This window comes from Pseudophryne corroboree, chromosome 9 (genome assembly GCF_028390025.1).
Source record: "Pseudophryne corroboree isolate aPseCor3 chromosome 9, aPseCor3.hap2, whole genome shotgun sequence".
Taxonomy (NCBI): domain Eukaryota; kingdom Metazoa; phylum Chordata; class Amphibia; order Anura; family Myobatrachidae; genus Pseudophryne; species Pseudophryne corroboree.
In genome coordinates, this window is record NC_086452.1 from 82491621 (window position 1) to 82514116 (window position 22496).

Consider the following 22496-nt stretch of genomic DNA (forward strand, 5'->3'; position numbering starts at 1 on the left):
ATGTCAACCTTTTCCTTGTTGACCTCATGACCATGTCGACCTATTTCAAGTGTTGACCTACTCACTATTGACCAATAGTGGTCGACCCAATGACTGTCGACCTAGTTATGGTCGATCCAATGAACCACACCCATCCGACTCTGTATATACTGTACTGTATAATAATATTGTAACTGATAATATATCCTACAGGATTAATACAATTAAAATAAATGGATGATAAATAATTTTAATGTTGAGGCACTTTAAATAAAACATCACAGTTGCTTGTAATTACTCGGTGCTAATACTAAATTAAGTAATATTACCTTGTAATAAACTCACAAGTGCAAATAAAAAGCTCTCTGGGTTACAAAAAAACCCGTTTTGTTCTAAATATGCATACAGTATAGCCACATCACATTACCGTATAAACAGCCAGTGGAGATTTGTACGGCTCCCAGATTGACTGGAACTCACAATAAGCATTACCAAAGCTGGCTCGTGCCTTTCTCTCAAGCTGTTTAATGAGCAGGATCAATATTACAGAACATTTTATATTTCTTTCATTACTGTAAACCTTCCCATAAAACCAGAAGACACTGCCACTGTGCAGTTAACAAGACACAGGTGCTGCCGATTAAGTGATCAGCAGGGTGTGTGTCCTGCAATTTCGCAGGTAACATCCCCCGTTGTACAGCATTTCGCTTCAAAGAGATGGGAAAGAAATACGTAGCTACTGTAGGAGATGCAAGCTTGACCAAAGCTCTGTAGCAATGGGGGTTGCTGTACATGTACTGTATGTGTACACTTCCTATCTTAACAGTAAACGAGGACATTTTACCGCACAGAATTCTGTCTGGCAACATCATCCTGTTTTACAAGCAAAGCAAAAAAGCAAGCAACTGGGCAAAACCATGTTGCACTGCAGGTGGGGCAGCTGTAACATGTGCAGAGAGTGTAGATGTGGGTGGGGCATGTTCAAACTGAAATCTAAATAAAGCTGTTTAACATTTGTGGTCTACATGCAAAAGCAGCCAATATATATTCTGCACAGAAAAAATACAAATGTATTTGCTCCCCTTGCATGCCAACATGGTTTGTTCCAGATACAAAGTTACTTGCTTTATTTGCTTATTTTCCAAATTATAATCAGACCCATTATATTATTATTTGTCACAGTGTCCTCTTGTACTAGTCGCGGGTAATATATTTGTCAGTGGCCCCACGGGTTTCATGCTTGCACCCAGTGTAGCCAGATAGCATCTCTTTTAGAGATGAGCGGGTTCGGTTTCTCTGAATCCGAACCCGCCAGAACTTCATGTTTTTTTTCACGGGTCCGAGCGACTCGGATCTTCCCGCCTTGCTCGGTTAACCCGAGCGCGCCCGAACGTCATCATGACGCTGTCGGATTCTCGCGAGGCTCGGATTCTATCGCGAGACTCGGATTCTATATAAGGAGCCGCGCGTCGCCGCCATTTTCACACGTGCATTGAGATTGATAGGGAGAGGACGTGGCTGGCGTCCTCTCCGTTTAGAATTAGAATAGATTAGAGAGACACTTGATTTACTAATTTTGGGGAGCATTAGGAGTACTCAGTAGTGTACAGTGCAGAGTTTTGCTGATAGTGACCAGTGACCACCACTTTTATTTATAATCCGTTCTCTGCCTGAAAAAAGCGATACACAGCACACAGTGACTCAGTCACATACCATATCTGTGTGCACTGCTCAGGCTCAGGCCAGTGTGCTGCATCATCTATTATCTATATATAATATTATATATATCTGTCTGACTGCTCAGCTCACACAGCTTATAATTGTGGGGGAGACTGGGGAGCACTACTGCAGTGCCAGTTATAGGTTATAGCAGGAGCAAGGAGTACATAATATAATCCGTTCTCTGCCTGAAAAAAGCGATACACAGCACACAGTGACTCAGTCACATACCATATCTGTGTGCACTGCTCAGGCTCAGGCCAGTGTGCTGCATCATCTATTATCTATATATAATATTATATATATCTGTCTGACTGCTCAGCTCACACAGCTTATAATTGTGGGGGAGACTGGGGAGCACTACTGCAGTGCCAGTTATAGGTTATAGCAGGAGCCAGGAGTACATAATATATTATATAGTGAGTGACCACCAGACACACAGTGCAGTTTATTTAATATATCCGTTCTCTGCCTGAAAAAAGCGATACACACAGTGACTCAGTCAGTCACATACCATATCTGTGTGCACTGCTCAGGCTCAGGCCAGTGTGCTGCATCATCTATATATATTATATATCTGTCTGACTGCTCAGCTCACACAGCTTATAATTGTGGGGGAGACTGGGGAGCACTACTGCAGTGCCAGTTATAGGTTATAGCAGGAGCCAGGAGTACATAATATTATATTAAAATTAAACAGTGCACACTTTTGCTGCAGGAGTGCCACTGCCAGTGTGACTAGTGACCAGTGACCTGACCACCAGTATATAATATTAGTAGTATACTATCTCTTTATCAACCAGTCTATATTAGCAGCAGACACAGTACAGTGCGGTAGTTCACGGCTGTGGCTACCTCTGTGTCGGCACTCGGCAGCCCGTCCATAATTGTATATACCACCTAACCGTGGTTTTTTTTTCTTTCTTTATACATACATACTAGTTACGAGTATACTATCTCTTTATCAACCAGTCTATATATTAGCAGCAGACACAGTACAGTGCGGTAGTTCACGGCTGTGGCTACCTCTGTGTCGGCACTCGGCAGCCCGTCCATAATTGTATATACCACCTAACCGTGGTTTTTTTTTCTTTCTTTATACATACATACTAGTTACGAGTATACTATCTCTTTATCAACCAGTCTATATATTAGCAGCAGACACAGTACAGTGCGGTAGTTCACGGCTGTGGCTACCTCTGTGTCGGCACTCGGCAGCCCGTCCATAATTGTATACTAGTATCCACTAGGCCACTAGGGTCGCTAATCTTACTCACACAGCTACCTCATTGCGCCTCTTTTTTTCTTTGCGTCATGTGCTGTTTGGGGAGGGTTTTTTGGAAGGGACATCCTGCGTGACACTGCAGTGCCACTCCTAGATGGGCCCGGTGTTTGTGTCGGCCACTAGGGTCGCTAATCTTACTCACACAGTCAGCTACCTCATTGCGCCTCTTTTTTTCTTTGCGTCATGTGCTGTTTGGGGAGGGTTTTTTGGAAGGGCCATCCTGCGTGACACTGCAGTGCCACTCCTAGATGGGCCCGGTGTTTGTGTCGGCCACTAGGGTCGCTAATCTTACTCACACAGCTACCTCATTGCGCCTCTTTTTTTCTTTGCGTCATGTGCTGTTTGGGGAGGGTTTTTTGGAAGGGCCATCCTGCGTGACACTGCAGTGCCACTCCTAGATGGGCCCGGTGTTTGTGTCGGCCACTAGGGTCGCTAATCTTACTCACACAGCTACCTCATTGCGCCTCTTTTTTTCTTTGCGTCATGTGCTGTTTGGGGAGGGTTTTTTGGAAGGGACATCCTGCGTGACACTGCAGTGCCACTCCTAGATGGGCCCGGTGTTTGTGTCGGCCACTAGGGTCGCTTATCTTACTCACACAGCGACCTCGGTGCAAATTTTAGGACTAAAAATAATATTGTGAGGTGTGAGGTATTCAGAATAGACTGAAAATGAGTGTAAATTATGGTTTTTGAGGTTAATAATACTTTTGGATCAAAATGACCCCCAAATTCTATGATTTAAGCTGTTTTTTAGTGTTTTTGGAAAAAAACACCCGAATCCAAAACACACCCGAATCCGACAAAAAAAATTCGGTGAGGTTTTGCCAAAACGCGTTCGAACCCAAAACACGGCCGCGGAACCGAACCCAAAACCAAAACACAAAACCCGAAAAATTTCAGGCGCTCATCTCTAATCTCTTTATAATATTTAGCATTCAGAGAACCTCTGATATGTTGGTGTTTTATTAATGGGTGAAGGGGCGACTGGGTCTAGGTTGACCTGTGACCCCTCAGATGAAATCTTTGGGAAGAAAAGCACTTCCGCCATGTCCCCTGAGATATGGGCATGTGTGATACCCCAATCTATTGAGGTATCACTGAGAGTTCCATTTACTTTGAAAGTTGCAACCACTGTGAAGTGGCAGCTGCAACAGAGACTACTACAGAGACTATTGTCCCGTCCAAGACCGCAACACCTAGACATAGCCCCAACCAGAGACCATTATAGGAACAGCAAGACAGCATGGAGAAACTGTTGCCCCAGTGCGCCACTTCGCTAAAAATTTGCAGCTGCAGAGGAGCCACAGAGACTGTGGTTGCTTAGCAACCAGGACTCATGCAGGAGGAGGGAGCTTAGCTGCAGGGGACAGGGCGGTGAGGAGTAGGGTATAATCATGTGCTGTTGGCCGGAAGGGGAGACGACTCCTGACAGAAAACATTTAAGGGGAGAACAGCCATTAGGTCAGTGGGCTGGATGAGGTACCTAACTGAGAGGTGGACCCCACAAGAGCTGCTGGGGGAATCTTGACTGTGTCACATCTTTTCTGTCAAGGGTGCCAGATTGGAGAGAGTGTAAGGGAGGAAGAGTGGAAGGAGAATGCTTCATCCTTCTGAATATGGCTGCTCACTGGGCCTGGAGAGAGACCCGGCCAGAGGGATGTTGAAAAGGCAGCGATATCCATTCAGAGTCACTGCCTGGGAAATGAATTCCCCGTCAAAGAACCTTTATCCTAAGGGAGTAAAGATAGGAAAATACATCTGCACCTATTATAAATAATGGTTGTTTGTATGTACACAGAAGTTCTTTTGGAGAAATGTCCTCCTTGGACTGTGTATGAACTATGGAGGTAAAACTTTTTTTTTAGAATTGTATTTGTTCATATCGGCATCACGCAGAAACTTTGGGATGACTTTTGATGGCGTTTTCACTAGAGATGAGCGCCTGAAATTTTTCGGGTTTTGTGTTTTGGTTTTGGGTTCGGTTCCGTGGCCGTGTTTTGGGTTCGAACGCGTTTTGGCAAAACCTCACCGAATTTTTTTTGTCGGATTCGGGTGTGTTTTGGATTCGGGTGTTTTTTTCCAAAAACACTAAAAAACAGCTTAAATCATAGAATTTGGGGGTCATTTTGATCCCAAAGTATTATTAACCTCAAAAACCATAATTTACACTCATTTTCAGTCTATTCTGAATACCTCACACCTCACAATATTATTTTTAGTCCTAAAATTTGCACCGAGGTCGCTGTGTGAGTAAGATAAGCGACCCTAGTGGCCGACACAAACACCGGGCCCATCTAGGAGTGGCACTGCAGTGTCACGCAGGATGTCCCTTCCAAAAAACCCTCCCCAAACAGCACATGACGCAAAGAAAAAAAGAGGCGCAATGAGGTAGCTGTGTGAGTAAGATTAGCGACCCTAGTGGCCGACACAAACACCGGGCCCATCTAGGAGTGGCACTGCAGTGTCACGCAGGATGTCCCTTCCAAAAAACCCTCCCCAAACAGCACATGACGCAAAGAAAAAAAGAGGCGCAATGAGGTAGCTGTGTGAGTAAGATTAGCGACCCTAGTGGCCGACACAAACACCGGGCCCATCTAGGAGTGGCACTGCAGTGTCACGCAGGATGTCCCTTCCAAAAAACCCTCCCCAAACAGCACATGACGCAAAGAAAAAAAGAGGCGCAATGAGGTAGCTGACTGTGTGAGTAAGATTAGCGACCCTAGTGGCCGACACAAACACCGGGCCCATCTAGGAGTGGCACTGCAGTGTCACGCAGGATGTCCCTTCCAAAAAACCCTCCCCAATCAGCACATGATGCAAAGAAAAAGAAAAGAAAAAAGAGGTGCAAGATGGAATTGTCCTTGGGCCCTCCCACCCACCCTTATGTTGTATAAACAAAACAGGACATGCACACTTTAACCAACCCATCATTTCAGTGACAGGGTCTGCCACACGACTGTGACTGATATGACGGGTTGGTTTGGACCCCCCCCCAAAAAAGAAGCAATTAATCTCTCCTTGCACAAACTGGCTCTACAGAGGCAAGATGTCCACCTCATCTTCACCCTCCGATATATCACCGTGTACATCCCCCTCCTCACAGATTATCAATTCGTCCCCACTGGAATCCACCATCTCAGCTCCCTGTGTACTTTGTGGAGGCAATTGCTGCTGGTCAATGTCTCCGCGGAGGAATTGATTATAATTCATTTTAATGAACATCATCTTCTCCACATTTTCTGGATGTAACCTCGTACGCCGATTGCTGACAAGGTGAGCGGCGGCACTAAACACTCTTTCGGAGTACACACTTGTGGGAGGGCAACTTAGGTAGAATAAAGCCAGTTTGTGCAAGGGCCTCCAAATTGCCTCTTTTTCCTGCCAGTATAAGTACGGACTGTGTGACGTGCCTACTTGGATGCGGTCACTCATATAATCCTCCACCATTCTATCAATGTTGAGAGAATCATATGCAGTGACAGTAGACGACATGTCCGTAATCGTTGTCAGGTCCTTCAGTCCGGACCAGATGTCAGCATCAGCAGTCGCTCCAGACTGCCCTGCATCACCGCCAGCGGGTGGGCTCGGAATTCTGAGCCTTTTCCTCGCACCCCCAGTTGCGGGAGAATGTGAAGGAGGAGATGTTGACAGGTCGCGTTCCGCTTGACTTGACAATTTTGTCACCAGCAGGTCTTTCAACCCCAGCAGACCTGTGTCTGCCGGAAAGAGAGATCCAAGGTAGGCTTTAAATCTAGGATCGAGCACGGTGGCCAAAATGTAGTGCTCTGATTTCAACAGATTGACCACCCGTGAATCCTTGTTAAGCGAATTAAGGGCTGCATCCACAAGTCCCACATGCCTAGCGGAATCGCTCCCTTTTAGCTCCTCCTTCAATGCCTCCAGCTTCTTCTGCAAAAGCCTGATGAGGGGAATGACCTGACTCAGGCTGGCAGTGTCTGAACTGACTTCACGTGTGGCAAGTTCAAAGGGCATCAGAACCTTGCACAACGTTGAAATCATTCTCCACTGCACTTGAGACAGGTGCATTCCACCTACTATATCGTGCTCAATTGTATAGGCTTGAATGGCCTTTTGCTGCTCCTCCAACCTCTGAAGCATATAGAGGGTTGAATTCCACCTCGTTACCACTTCTTGCTTCAGATGATGGCAGGGCAGGTTCAGTAGTTTTTGGTGGTGCTCCAGTCTTCTGTACGTGGTGCCTGTACGCCGAAAGTGTCCCGCAATTTTTCTGGCCACCGACAGCATCTCTTGCACGCCCCTGTCGTTTTTTAAAAAATTCTGCACCACCAAATTCAAGGTATGTGCAAAACATGGGACGTGCTGGAATTTGCCCATATTTAATGCACACACAATATTGCTGGCGTTGTCCGATGCCACAAATCCACAGGAGAGTCCAATTGGGGTAAGCCATTCCGCGATGATCTTCCTCAGTTGCCGTAAGAGGTTTTCAGCTGTGTGCGTATTCTGGAAAGCGGTGATACAAAGCGTAGCCTGCCTAGGAAAGAGTTGGCGTTTGCGAGATGCTGCTACTGGTGCCGCCGCTGCTGTTCTTGCGGCGGGAGTCCATACATCTACCCAGTGGGCTGTCACAGTCATATAGTCCTGACCCTGCCCTGCTCCACTTGTCCACATGTCCGTGGTTAAGTGGACATTGGGTACAACTGCATTTTTTAGGACACTGGTGAGTCTTTTTCTGACGTCCGTGTACATTCTCGGTATCGCCTGCCTAGAGAAGTGGAACCTAGATGGTATTTGGTAACGGGGGCACACTGCCTCAATAAATTGTCTAGTTCCCTGTGAACTAACGGCGGATACCGGACGCACGTCTAACACCAACATAGTTGTCAAGGACTCAGTTATCCGCTTTGCAGTAGGATGACTGCTGTGATATTTCATCTTCCTCGCAAAGGACTGTTGAACAGTCAATTGCTTACTGGAAGTAGTACAAGTGGGCTTACGACTTCCCCTCTGGGATGACCATCGACTCCCAGCGGCAACAACAGCAGCGCCAGCAGCAGTAGGCGTTACACGCAAGGATGCATCGGAGGAATCCCAGGCAGGAGAGGACTCGTCAGAATTGCCAGTGACATGGCCTGCAGGACTATTGGCATTCCTGGGGAAGGAGGAAATTGACACTGAGGGAGTTGGTGGGGTGGTTTGCGTGAGCTTGGTTACAAGAGGAAGGGATTTACTGGTCAGTGGACTGCTTCCGCTGTCACCCAAAGTTTTTGAACTTGTCACTGACTTATTATGAATGCGCTGCAGGTGACGTATAAGGGAGGATGTTCCGAGGTGGTTAACGTCCTTACCCCTACTTATTACAGCTTGACAAAGGGAACACACGGCTTGACACCTGTTGTCCGCATTTCTGGTGAAATACCTCCACACCGAAGAGCTGATTTTTTTGGTATTTTCACCTGGCATGTCAACGGCCATATTCCTCCCACGGACAACAGGTGTCTCCCCGGGTGCCTGACTTAAACAAACCACCTCACCATCAGAATCCTCCTGGTCAATTTCCTCCCCAGCGCCAGCAACACCCATATCCTCCTCATCCTGGTGTACTTCAACACTGACATCTTCAATCTGACTATCAGGAACTGGACTGCGGGTGCTCCTTCCAGCACTTGCAGGGGGCGTGCAAATGGTGGAAGGCGCATGCTCTTCACGTCCAGTGTTGGGAAGGTCAGGCATCGCAACCGACACAATTGGACTCTCCTTGTGGATTTGGGATTTCAAAGAACGCACAGTTCTTTGCGGTGCTTTTGCCAGCTTGAGTCTTTTCAGTTTTCTAGCGAGAGGCTGAGTGCTTCCATCCTCATGTGAAGCTGAACCACTAGCCATGAACATAGGCCAGGGCCTCAGCCGTTCCTTGCCACTCCGTGTGGTAAATGGCATATTGGCAAGTTTACGCTTCTCCTCCGACAATTTTATTTTAGGTTTTGGAGTCCTTTTTTTACTGATATTTGGTGTTTTGGTTTTGACATGCTCTGTACTATGCCATTGGGCATCGGCCTTGGCAGACGACGTTGCTGGCATTTCATCGTCTCGGCCATGACTAGTGGCAGCAGCTTCAGCACGAGGTGGAAGTGGATCTTGATCTTTCCCTAATTTTGGAACCTCAACATTTTTGTTCTCCATATTTTAATAGGCACAACTAAAAGGCACCTCAGGTAAACAATGGAGATGGATGGATTGGATACTAGTATACAATTATGGACGGGCTGCCGAGTGCCGACACAGAGGTAGCCACAGCCGTGAACTACCGCACTGTACTGTGTCTGCTGCTAATATAGACTGGTTGATAAAGAGATAGTATACTCGTAACTAGTATGTATGTATAAAGAATGAAAAAAAAACCACGGTTAGGTGGTATATACAATTATGGACGGGCTGCCGAGTGCCGACACAGAGGTAGCCACAGCCGTGAACTACCGCACTGTACTGTGTCTGCTGCTAATATATAGACTGGTTGATAAAGAGATAGTATACTCGTAACTAGTATGTATGTATAAAGAAAGAAAAAAAAACCACGGTTAGGTGGTATATACAATTATGGACGGGCTGCCGAGTGCCGACACAGAGGTAGCCACAGCCGTGAACTACCGCACTGTACTGTGTCTGCTGCTAATATATAGACTGGTTGATAAAGAGATAGTATACTCGTAACTAGTATGTATGTATAAAGAAAGAAAAAAAAACCACGGTTAGGTGGTATATACAATTATGGACGGGCTGCCGAGTGCCGACACAGAGGTAGCCACAGCCGTGAACTACCGCACTGTACTGTGTCTGCTGCTAATATAGACTGGTTGATAAAGAGATAGTATACTCGTAACTAGTATGTATGTATAAAGAATGAAAAAAAAACCACGGTTAGGTGGTATATACAATTATGGACGGGCTGCCGAGTGCCGACACAGAGGTAGCCACAGCCGTGAACTACCGCACTGTACTGTGTCTGCTGCTAATATATAGACTGGTTGATAAAGAGATAGTATACTCGTAACTAGTATGTATGTATAAAGAAAGAAAAAAAAACCACGGTTAGGTGGTATATACAATTATGGACGGGCTGCCGAGTGCCGACACAGAGGTAGCCACAGCCGTGAACTACCGCACTGTACTGTGTCTGCTGCTAATATATAGACTGGTTGATAAAGAGATAGTATACTCGTAACTAGTATGTATGTATAAAGAAAGAAAAAAAAAACACGGTTAGGTGGTATATACAATTATGGACGGGCTGCCGAGTGCCGACACAGAGGTAGCCACAGCCGTGAACTACCGCACTGTACTGTGTCTGCTGCTAATATAGACTGGTTGATAAAGAGATAGTATACTACTAATATTATATACTGGTGGTCAGGTCACTGGTCACTAGTCACACTGGCAGTGGCACTCCTGCAGCAAAAGTGTGCACTGTTTAATTTTAATATAATATTATGTACTCCTGGCTCCTGCTATAACCTATAACTGGCACTGCAGTAGTGCTCCCCAGTCTCCCCCACAATTATAAGCTGTGTGAGCTGAGCAGTCAGACAGATATATAATATATATAGATGATGCAGCACACTGGCCTGAGCCTGAGCAGTGCACACAGATATGGTATGTGACTGACTGAGTCACTGTGTGTATCGCTTTTTTCAGGCAGAGAACGGATATATTAAATAAACTGCACTGTGTGTCTGGTGGTCACTCACTATATAATATATTATGTACTCCTGGCTCCTGCTATAACCTATAACTGGCACTGCAGTAGTGCTCCCCAGTCTCCCCCACAATTATAAGCTGTGTGAGCTGAGCAGTCAGACAGATATATATAATATTATATATAGATAATAGATGATGCAGCACACTGGCCTGAGCCTGAGCAGTGCACACAGATATGGTATGTGACTGAGTCACTGTGTGCTGTGTATCGCTTTTTTCAGGCAGAGAACGGATTATATTATGTACTCCTGGCTCCTGCTATAACCTATAACTGGCACTGCAGTAGTGCTCCCCAGTCTCCCCCACAATTATAAGCTGTGTGAGCTGAGCAGTCAGACAGATATATATAATATTATATATAGATAATAGATGATGCAGCACACTGGCCTGAGCCTGAGCAGTGCACACAGATATGGTATGTGACTGAGTCACTGTGTGCTGTGTATCGCTTTTTTCAGGCAGAGAACGGATTATAAATAAAAGTGGTGGTCACTGGTCACTATCAGCAAAACTCTGCACTGTACACTACTGAGTACTCCTAATGCTCCCCAAAATTAGTAAATCAAGTGTCTCTCTAATCTATTCTAATTCTAAACGGAGAGGACGCCAGCCACGTCCTCTCCCTATCAATCTCAATGCACGTGTGAAAATGGCGGCGACGCGCGGCTCCTTATATAGAATCCGAGTCTCGCGATAGAATCCGAGCCTCGCGAGAATCCGACAGCGTCATGATGACGTTCGGGCGCGCTCGGGTTAACCGAGCAAGGCGGGAAGATCCGAGTCGCTCGGACCCGTGAAAAAAAACATGAAGTTCTGGCGGGTTCGGATTCAGAGAAACCGAACCCGCTCATCTCTAGTTTTCACTATTGTATAGGTTAGTCACCTACAAAGAAACTGAGGTATATATTATCTCAATGTGACATCAGGGAGAGGATCAATACAGGAAAAACCAGATGCTTGCAGTGCACAGGCTCCTCAAGCCCAAAATGACTATATGTATATAAAATAAATAGAATTTTTGGGCGACAAATATACTTCTAGGGACTGTTTATGAACTATGGAGTCAAGTCCAAAACAACTATATGTATATAAATAAATATATGCAATAAATACTAGAGATGAGCGGGTTCGGTTCCTCGGAATCCGAACCCGCCCGAACTTCATTTTTTTTTACACGGGTCCGAGCGACTCGGATCTTCCCGCCTTGCTCGGTTAACCCGAGCGCGCCCGAACGTCATCATCCCGCTGTCGGATTCTCGCGAGGCTCGGATTCTATCGCGAGACTCGGATTCTATATAAGGAGCCGCGCGTCGCCGCCATTTTCACACGTGCATTGAGATTCATAGGGAGAGGACGTGGCTGGCGTCCTCTCCGTTTATAGAGAAGAGAGTGAGACTAGAGTAGAGAGAGACACAGTAGTAATTTTGGGGAGCATTAGGAGGAGTACTACTACTTGCTGAAGTGATAGATAGATAGATAGTGTGACTGTATAATGTATATCTGACTTGTGGGGGAGACACTGACAGTGGGGAGCAGTTAGAGTCTGAGAGCAGGACTCAGGAGTACATATAACGTACAGTGCACACTTTTGCTGCCAGAGTGCCACACTGCCATTGTGACCACACTGACCACCAGTATAATATATATTGTGATTGTCTGCTTAGGAGTACTACTTGCAAGTTGCTGATAGTGTGACCAGTGACCTGACTACCAGTTTAATAATCACCACCAGTTTAATATATATATATATATATATATATATATATAATTGTATATAATATATATATAATATTGATACCACCTACCCGTTTTTTTCTTTTTTTCTTTCTTCTTCTTTATACATACTACTATAGTAGCTTACTGTAGCAGTCTGCGGTGCTGCTGAGCTGACAGTGTCCAGCAGGTCCGTCATCAGTCATTACATAATAAATATATATACCTGTCCGGCTGCAGTACTAGTGATATTATATATATATATATATTGATTTCATCTCATTATCATCCAGTCTATATTAGCAGCAGACACAGTACGGTAGTCCACGGCTGTAGCTACCTCTGTGTCGGCAGTCGCTCGTCCATCCATAATTGTATACCACCTACCCGTGGTTTTTTTTTTTCTTTCTTCTTTATACATACTACTATAGTAGCTTACTGTAGCAGTCTGCGGTCCTGCTGAGCTGACAGTGTCCAGCAGGTGCGTCATCAGTCATTACATAATAAATATATCTACCTGTCCGGCTGCAGTACTAGTGTGATATTATATATATATATATTGATTTCATCTCATTATCATCCAGTCTATATTAGCAGCAGACACAGTACGGTAGTCCACGGCTGTAGCTACCTCTGTGTCGGCAGTCGCTCGTCCATCCATAATTGTATACCACCTACCCGTGGTTTTTTTTTTTTTGTTTCTTCTTTATACATACTACTATAGTAGCTTACTGTAGCAGTCTGCGGTGCTGCTGAGCTGACAGTGTCCAGCAGGTCCGTCATCAGTCATTACATAATAAATATATCTACCTGTCCGGCTGCAGTACTAGTGTGATATTATACATATATATATTGATTTCATCTCATTATCATCCAGTCTATATTAGCAGCAGACACAGTACGGTAGTCCACGGCTGTAGCTACCTCTGTGTCGGCAGTCGCTCGTCCATCCATAATTGTATACCACCTACCCGTGATTTTTTTTTTCTTTCTTCTTTATACATACTACTATAGTAGCTTACTGTAGCAGTCTGCGGTGCTGCTGAGCTGACAGTGTCCAGCAGGTCCGTCATCAGTCATTACATAATAAATATATCTACCTGTCCGGCTGCAGTACTAGTGTGATATTATATATATATATATATATATATATATATTGATTTCATCTCATTATCATCCAGTCTATATTAGCAGCAGACACAGTACGGTAGTCCACGGCTGTAGCTACCTCTGTGTCGGCAGTCGCTCGTCCATCCATAATTGTATACCACCTACCCGTGTTTTTTTTTTCTTTCTTTCTTCTTTATACATACTACTATAGTAGCTTACTGTAGCAGTCTGCGGTGCTGCTGAGCTGACAGTGTCCAGCAGGTGCGTCATCAGTCATTACATAATAAATATATCTACCTGTCCGGCTGCCGTACTAGTGTGATATTATATATATATATATTGATTTCATCTCATTATCATCCAGTCTATATTAGCAGCAGACACAGTACGGTAGTCCACGGCTGTAGCTACCTCTGTGTCGGCAGTCGCTCGTCCATCCATAATTGTATACCACCTACCCGTGGTTTTTTTTTCTTTCTTCTTTATACATACTACTATAGTAGCTTACTGCAGCAGTCTGCGGTGCTGCTGAGCTGACAGTGTCCAGCAGGTCCGTCATCAGTCATTACATAATAAATATATCTACCTGTCCGGCTGCAGTACTAGTGTGATATTATATATATATATATTGATTTCATCTCATTATCATCCAGTCTATATTAGCAGCAGACACAGTACGGTAGTCCACGGCTGTAGCTACCTCTGTGTCGGCAGTCGCTCGTCCATCCATAATTGTATACCACCTACCCGTGGTTTTTTTTTTCTTTCTTCTTTATACATACTACTATAGTAGCTTACTGTAGCAGTCTGCGGTGCTGCTGAGCTGACAGTGTCCAGCAGGTCCGTCATCAGTCATTACATAATAAATATATCTACCTGTCCGGCTAAAGTACTAGTGTGATATTATATATATATATATTGATTTCATCTCATTATCATCCAGTCTATATTAGCAGCAGACACAGTACGGTAGTCCACGGCTGTAGCTACCTCTGTGTCGGCAGTCGCTCGTCCATCCATAATTGTATACCACCTACCCGTGTTTTTTTTTTTTCTTTCTTCTTTATACATACTACTATAGTAGCTTACTGTAGCAGTCTGCGGTGCTGCTGAGCTGACAGTGTCCAGCAGGTCCGTCATCAGTCATTACATAATAAATATATCTACCTGTCCGGCTGCAGTACTAGTGTGATATTATATATATATATATATATTGATTTCATCTCATTATCATCCAGTCTATATTAGCAGCAGACACAGTACGGTAGTCCACGGCTGTAGCTACCTCTGTGTCGGCAGTCGCTCGTCCATCCATAATTGTATACCACCTACCCGTGGTTTTTTTTTTCTTTCTTCTTTATACATACTACTATAGTAGCTTACTGTAGCAGTCTGCGGTGCTGCTGAGCTGACAGTGTCCAGCAGGTCCGTCATCAGTCATTACATAATAAATATATATACCTGTCCGGCTGCAGTACTAGTGATATTATATATATATATATTGATTTCATCTCATTATCATCCAGTCTATATTAGCAGCAGACACAGTACGGTAGTCCACGGCTGTAGCTACCTCTGTGTCGGCAGTCGCTCGTCCATCCATAAGTATACTAGAATCCATCCATCTCCATTGTTTACCTGAGGTGCCTTTTAGTTGTGCCTATTAAAATATGGAGAACAAAAATGTTGAGGTTCCAAAATTAGGGAAAGATCAAGATCCACTTCCACCTCGTGCTGAAGCTGCTGCCACTAGTCATGGCCGAGACGATGAAATGCCAGCAACGTCGTCTGCCAAGGCCGATGCCCAATGTCATAGTACAGAGCATGTAAAATCCAAAACACCAAATATCAGTAAAAAAAGGACTCCAAAATCTAAAATAAAATTGTCGGAGGAGAAGCGTAAACTTGCCAATATGCCATTTACCACACGGAGTGGCAAGGAACGGCTGAGGCCCTGGCCTATGTTCATGGCTAGTGGTTCAGCTTCACATGAGGATGGAAGCACTCAGCCTCTCGCTAGAAAAATGAAAAGACTCAAGCTGGCAAAAGCACCGCAAAGAACTGTGCGTTCTTCGAAATCCCAAATCCACAAGGAGAGTCCAATTGTGTCGGTTGCGATGCCTGACCTTCCCAACACTGGACGTGAAGAGCATGCGCCTTCCACCATTTGCACGCCCCCTGCAAGTGCTGGAAGGAGCACCCGCAGTCCAGTTCCTGATAGTCAGATTGAAGATGTCAGTGTTGAAGTACACCAGGATGAGGAGGATATGGGTGTTGCTGGCGCTGGGGAGGAAATTGACAAGGAGGATTCTGATGGTGAGGTGGTTTGTTTAAGTCAGGCACCCGGGGAGACACCTGTTGTCCGTGGGAGGAATATGGCCGTTGACATGCCTGGTGAAAATACCAAAAAAATCAGCTCTTCGGTGTGGAAGTATTTCAACAGAAATGCGGACAACATTTGTCAAGCCGTGTGTTGCCTTTGTCAAGCTGTAATAAGTAGGGGTAAGGACGTTAACCACCTCGGAACATCCTCCCTTATACGTCACCTGCAGCGCATTCATAATAAGTCAGTGACAAGTTCAAAAACTTTGGGCGACAGCGGAAGCAGTCCACTGACCAGTAAATCCCTTCCTCTTGTAACCAAGCTCACGCAAACCACCCCACCAACTCCCTCAGTGTCAATTTCCTCCTTCCCCAGGAATGCCAATAGTCCTGCAGGCCATGTCACTGGCAATTCTGACGATTCCTCTCCTGCCTGGGATTCCTCCGATGCATCCTTGCGTGTAACGCCTACTGCTGCTGGCGCTGCTGTTGTTGCTGCTGGGAGTCGATGGTCATCCCAGAGGGGAAATCGTAAGACCACTTTTACTACTTCCACCAAGCAAATGACTGTCCAACAGTCCTTTGCGAGGAAGATGAAATATCACAGCAGTCATCCTGCTGCAAAGCGGATAACTGAGGCCTTGGCATCCTGGGTGGTGAGAAACGTGGTTCCGGTATCCATCATTACTGCAGAGCCAACTAGAGACTTGTTGGAGGTACTGTGTCCCCGGTACCAAATACCATCTAGGTTTCATTTCTCTAGGCAGGCGATACCGAAAATGTACACAGACCTCAGAAAAAGAGTCACCAGTGTCCTAAAAAATGCAGCTGTACCCAATGTCCACTTAACCACGGACATGTGGACAAGTGGAGCAAGGCAGGGTCAGGACTATATGACTGTGACAGCCCACTGGGTAGATGTATGGACTCCCGCCGCAAGAACAGCAGCGGCGGCACCAGTAGCAGCATCTCGCAAACGCCAACTCTTTCCTAGGCAGGCTACGCTTTGTATCACCGGTTTCCAGAATACGCACACAGCTGAAAACCTCTTACGGCAACTGAGGAAGATCATCGCGGAATGGCTTACCCCAATTGGACTCTCCTGTGGATTTGTGGCATCGGACAACGCCAGCAATATTGTGTGTGCATTAAATCTGGGCAAATTCCAGCACTTCCCATGTTTTGCACATACCTTGAATTTGGTGGTGCAGAATTTTTTAAAAATCGACAGGGGCGTGCAAGAGATGCTGTCGGTGGCCAGAAGAATTGCGGGACACTTTCGGCGTACAGGCACCACGTACAGAAGACTGGAGCAACACCAAAAACGCCTGAACCTGCCCTGCCATCATCTGAAGCAAGAAGTGGTAACGAGGTGGAATTCAACCCTATATATGCTTCAGAGGTTGGAGGAGCAGCAAAAGGCCATTCAAGCCTATACAATTCAGCACGATATAGGAGGTGGAATGCACCTGTCTCAAGCGCAGTGGAGAATGATTTCAACGTTGTGCAAGGTTCTGCTGCCCTTTGAACTTGCCACACGTGAAGTCAGTTCAGACACTGCCAGCCTGAGTCAGGTCATTCCCCTCATCAGGCTTTTGCAGAAGAAGCTGGAGACATTGAAGGAGGAGCTAACACGGAGCGATTCCGCTAGGCATGTGGGACTTGTGGATGGAGCCCTTAATTCGCTTAACAAGGATTCACGGGTGGTCAATCTGTTGAAATCAGAGCACTACATTTTGGCCACCGTGCTCGATCCTAGATTTAAAACCTACCTTGGATCTCTCTTTCCGGCAGACACAAGTCTGCTGGGGTTCAAAGACCTGCTGGTGAGAAAATTGTCAAGTCAAGCGGAACGCGACCTGTCAACATCTCCTCCTTCACATTCTCCCGCAATTGGGGGTGCGAGGAAAAGGCTCAGAATTCCGAGCCCACCCGCTGGCGGTGATGCAGGGCAGTCTGGAGCGACTGCTGATGCTGACATCTGGTCCGGACTGAAGGACCTGTCAACGATTACGGACATGTCGTCTACTGTCACTGCATATGATTCTCTCCCCATTGAAAGAATGGTGGAGAATTATATGAGTGACCGCATCCAAGTAGGCACGTCACACAGTCCGTACTTATACTGGCAGGAAAAAGAGGCAATTTGGAGGCCCTTGCACAAACTGGCTTTATTCTACCTAAGTTGCCCTCCCACAAGTGTGTACTCCGAAAGAGTGTTTAGTGCCGCCGCTCACCTTGTCAGCAATCGGCGTACGAGGTTACTTCCAGAAAATGTGGAGAAGATGATGTTCATTAAAATGAATTATAATCAATTCCTCCGTGGAGACATTGACCAGCAGCAATTGCCTCCACAAAGTACACAGGGAGCTGAGATGGTGGATTCCAGTGGGGACGAATTGATAATCTGTGAGGAGGGGGATGTACACGGTGATATATCGGAGGATGATGATGAGGTGGACATCTTGCCTCTGTAGAGCCAGTTTGTGCAAGGAGAGATTAATTGCTTCTTTTTTGGTGGGGGTCCAAACCAACCCGTCATTTCAGTCACAGTCGTGTGGCAGACCCTGTCACTGAAATGATGGGTTGGTTAAAGTGTGCATGTCCTGTTTATACAACATAAGGGTGGGTGGGAGGGCCCAAGGACAATTCCATCTTGCACCTCTTTTTTCTTTAATTTTTCTTTGCGTCATGTGCTGTTTGGGGAGTGTTTTTTGGAAGGGCCATCCTGCGTGACACTGCAGTGCCACTCCTAGATGGGCCAGGTGTTTGTGTCGGCCACTAGGGTCGCTTATCTTACTCACACAGCTACCTCATTGCGCCTCTTTTTTTCTTTGCGTCATGTGCTGTTTGGGGAGTGTTTTTTGGAAGGGCCATCCTGCGTGACACTGCAGTGCCACTCCTAGATGGGCCCGGTGTTTGTGTCGGCCACTAGGGTCGCTTATCTTACTCACACAGCTACCTCATTGCGCCTCTTTTTTTCTTTGCGTCATGTGCTGTTTGGGGAGTGTTTTTTGGAAGGGCCATCCTGCGTGACACTGCAGTGCCACTCCTAGATGGGCCAGGTGTTTGTGTCGGCCACTAGGGTCGCTTAGCTCACTCACACAGCTACCTCATTGCGCCTCTTTTTTTCTTTGCGTCATGTGCTGTTTGGGGAGTGTTTTTTGGAAGGGCCATCCTGCGTGACACTGCAGTGCCACTCCTAGATGGGCCCGGTGTTTGTGTCGGCCACTAGGGTCGCTTATCTTACTCACACAGCTACCTCATTGCGCCTCTTTTTTTCTTTGCGTCATGTGCTGTTTGGGGAGTGTTTTTTGGAAGGGCCATCCTGCGTGACACTGCAGTGCCACTCCTACGGCCTCCTCCACGTCTTCTGATGTACTGGCCTGTCTCCTGGTAGCGCCTCCATGCTCTGGACACTACGCTGACAGACACAGCAAACCTTCTTGCCACAGCTCGCATTGATGTGCCATCCTGGATGAGCTGCACTACCTGAGCCACTTGTGTGGGTTGTAGACTCCGTCTCATGCTACCACTAGAGTGAAAGCACCGCCAGCTTTCAATAGTGACCAAAACATCAGCCAGAAAGCATAGGAGCTGAGAAGTGGTCTGTGGTCACCACCTGCAGAACAACTCCTTTATTGGGGGGGGTCTTGCTAATTGCCTATAATTTCCAACTGTTGTTTATTCCATTTGCACAACAGCATGTGAAATTGATTGTCAATGTCATTTTTTTGAGCAGTGTAGATGTGCAAAGAAGCAAAACAAGCATTTGGTGGAGTTTGTGTGATTTTATTCACTTCCTCTGTCCTCCCACGTATGCGCTAAGAAAATGGCAGAGAAGTTTATATTTCCTTTCCTGACTTTTGGACTGGGTGATAAAAAAGAATGTTCAGGATTCTTGTTTCTTCCTTTAACATTTTCAAAAAGCAATTACTGGACTAAATTTAGCCTGATGTGAAAACACAGCAGAGAAAGTCAGTTGTGGGCAAATCTGATGATGCATACCGTCTTAATGCTTTCTCGCAGCATGCTGAGCACCTGTTCTGCAGATGTTGTCCTATTATGGCAGAGTCCATTTAAAGTATAATTCTATCTCTAAATAATATCTCTTTGAAACAGAATATTTGCCCCAAATGGATGTCTGTATTCTGGTTTTATCATGGTGACCCCAGGAATACAATTTGCAGGAGCTCTTGTGATTTCTCAAATTTATGCTTTTTTATCTTTCCAAAATAAGGTTCTAGTGAGGGGTAGGGGGCAAAGGGCCTGATTCAGCTATGTACAGAATTGCACAGCCATGGGGAAGCGGCTGTGCAATACTGTACACAGTGTCGGACTGGGGCATGAAGGGCCCACGAGGGGGATGCTGTTGTAGGAGCCCATGATTAAGGTTGTGGCCAGGTACCACTGGGGCGTGGCTAGCCACCACAGATGTTTGGCTAACCATTACAGAGTACATGTTCTGTTCCCCTTGGTAAATAATATATAATAAACCATATTCTTGTGAAGTATAATGTAACATATGTATAATATATAATTCAAGTGCTCTAGGATAGTCTGGAACCTGATCCCTAGAGGAGGAGGAGGGCCCACAGGCAGTAGGGCCCACCGGTGGTTTCCCTTGTTCCCTGGTGGGCCAATCTGACCTTGACTGTACAACTAATATGTTAATGCAGCAGGAGGGGCTTGTAGCAAAAATATGCCTCCTGCATGCATTTGCAATCTGAATGGGGTTGGGTATGGCTTACTGGCGCTGGGGATTCTGGCGGTCAGCATACCGACAGCAGAATGCCGGTGGGGGGGCGAGTGTAATGAACCCCCTTTCGGGCTCGCTGCGCACGCTACACTGTGGTCTCGGTGGTGAGCAGTTTCTATTCCCACTCTATGGGTTTTGTGGACACCCATGAGTGCGAATAGTTCCTGCTAGTCAGCATGCCGACTGCCGGGATTTAGAGGGGAGCGGGATGTAGCCATCGGTATTGTGATCGCCGGTTTCCTGACTGCCAGTCACATAACTACATCCCCTCTGAATGCTGTATCACCAGATCACTAATGTGACCTTTGGGCGCGATGGTCACAGCCCACAGGATGCCAGCCAATCTCTGTTTTTTTAAAGGGGCAATCACTTATAAAGCAAAACCATTATTGTAAGTGATTACCCCTTTAAAAAAATGGCCGAGATAGGTTGGCATCCTGCACTTTTGGTGATCTTGGATTCCATGATATCCCGCCGTATATTGGAGGAAGTCCAGTCCCCAGTTTTTCATCCATCCTTCTGTTATATCGCCAGTTGCCTGACACCAGCTGTGATAGTACAACATGTCTGGCCAGAATAAGTACTCCAGTAATGTTAATAATTAAAAACCCCTTTTACTTGTTTGCAGCTCACGAAAAAACACCCCAGAACGTCAAACAATCAATTAGGTGCAGGGTTTGCAGCGTGGGGAAAAGATCCAGGTTTCACGGCTGGAGCTATTCAATAAAACTGCCTTTTATCGGAGCAGTAAACCCTGGATTAACATGTGCTAACCCATTGATTCCACGTAAAATGCTGAATTAATGGGCTGACCCACGCGTTTAACCCCAGAGGGAACCTTTTATCGCAGACTTTTCCTCGCAACTCCTGAAGCTGTGAGGAAGAGTCCCCTCTATGGTTTAATGCATGGGGTGGTCCCCCCTGATTGACTCGTCAATGCGGGTAATTGGCCGCGGGGTTTATATACTGCGGCTTATTGTATTCTCCCCGTACAATTGCACTTGATCTTGATATATACAACCCAGTAATATTACTATATTTAATTTGATTGTGTTTACATTTTCCTGTAACAGTGAGTTTACAGGAATGGACATACATACAATATTATTAATCTTATTATTAATAATAATAATAATAATAATAATAATAATTTATAATAAGTGGAAATCTTCTGTCATCTATAAATGATTAACACTCAGATGATTATAATATTATAAACTACAATTGATTATAATAATTAATATGACTGTTTCCTCTAATGATATTGATACTATTTTGAGAGAAAGGCTAGTTAGTGATGTTTACATGGTCACCGATTAATTTTTGATTTGGTTTAAATTTTTCTTTTCAGAGAGTCATTTTCAACATTGTCAACTTCAGCAAAACAAAAAGCCTGTACAGAGATGGGATGTCCCCAGTCGTGAAGTCTACAAGTCGACCAAAATGGTAAGCCACACATTCCTCACCAATTTCAGTATAACATCTGTTAATGCTATGAAGTGACATCATGATGCTGCTTTTGTGTCTTAAACCTGAGGAATACAGTTACACTATACATGAGTCCTCATAAAATGTGACTTCGGTCCCGTCAATGGGCCTAATTCAGACCTGATCGTAGATGTGGTTCTCCCGGAGACTCGCTCAGCAGCCAGTCACTATTGTTAGCGCCGGTGTCCCAACGCGCTGCATTACAGGGAAGAAGATGCACTCAATAAACTACAGCTCCCAGCAGGCCTTAGCGCCAAAATGCTTAGGCGCTAAGGGCTGCTGGGAGCTGTAGTTTATTTAGTGCGTCTACTTACCTGTAATGCGGCGCGTTGGGACACCGGCGCTAACAATAGTGACTGGCTGGCAGAACTGACTGACTCGCTGAAG

At 45.6% G+C, this 22496-nt stretch overlaps 1 protein-coding gene across 1 annotated transcript in view; it reads left to right on the forward strand.

Annotated features, from left to right (window-relative positions):
* The window catches only part of BEND5 (BEN domain containing 5), a 1224740-nt gene that overhangs the window by 30461 nt on the left and 1171783 nt on the right, over positions 1–22496 (forward strand). The window contains exon 3 of the mRNA XM_063941484.1: positions 21973–22067. Within this exon, the coding sequence (XP_063797554.1) occupies positions 21973–22067 (95 nt within the window). The remainder of the gene's footprint in view (positions 1–21972; positions 22068–22496) is intronic.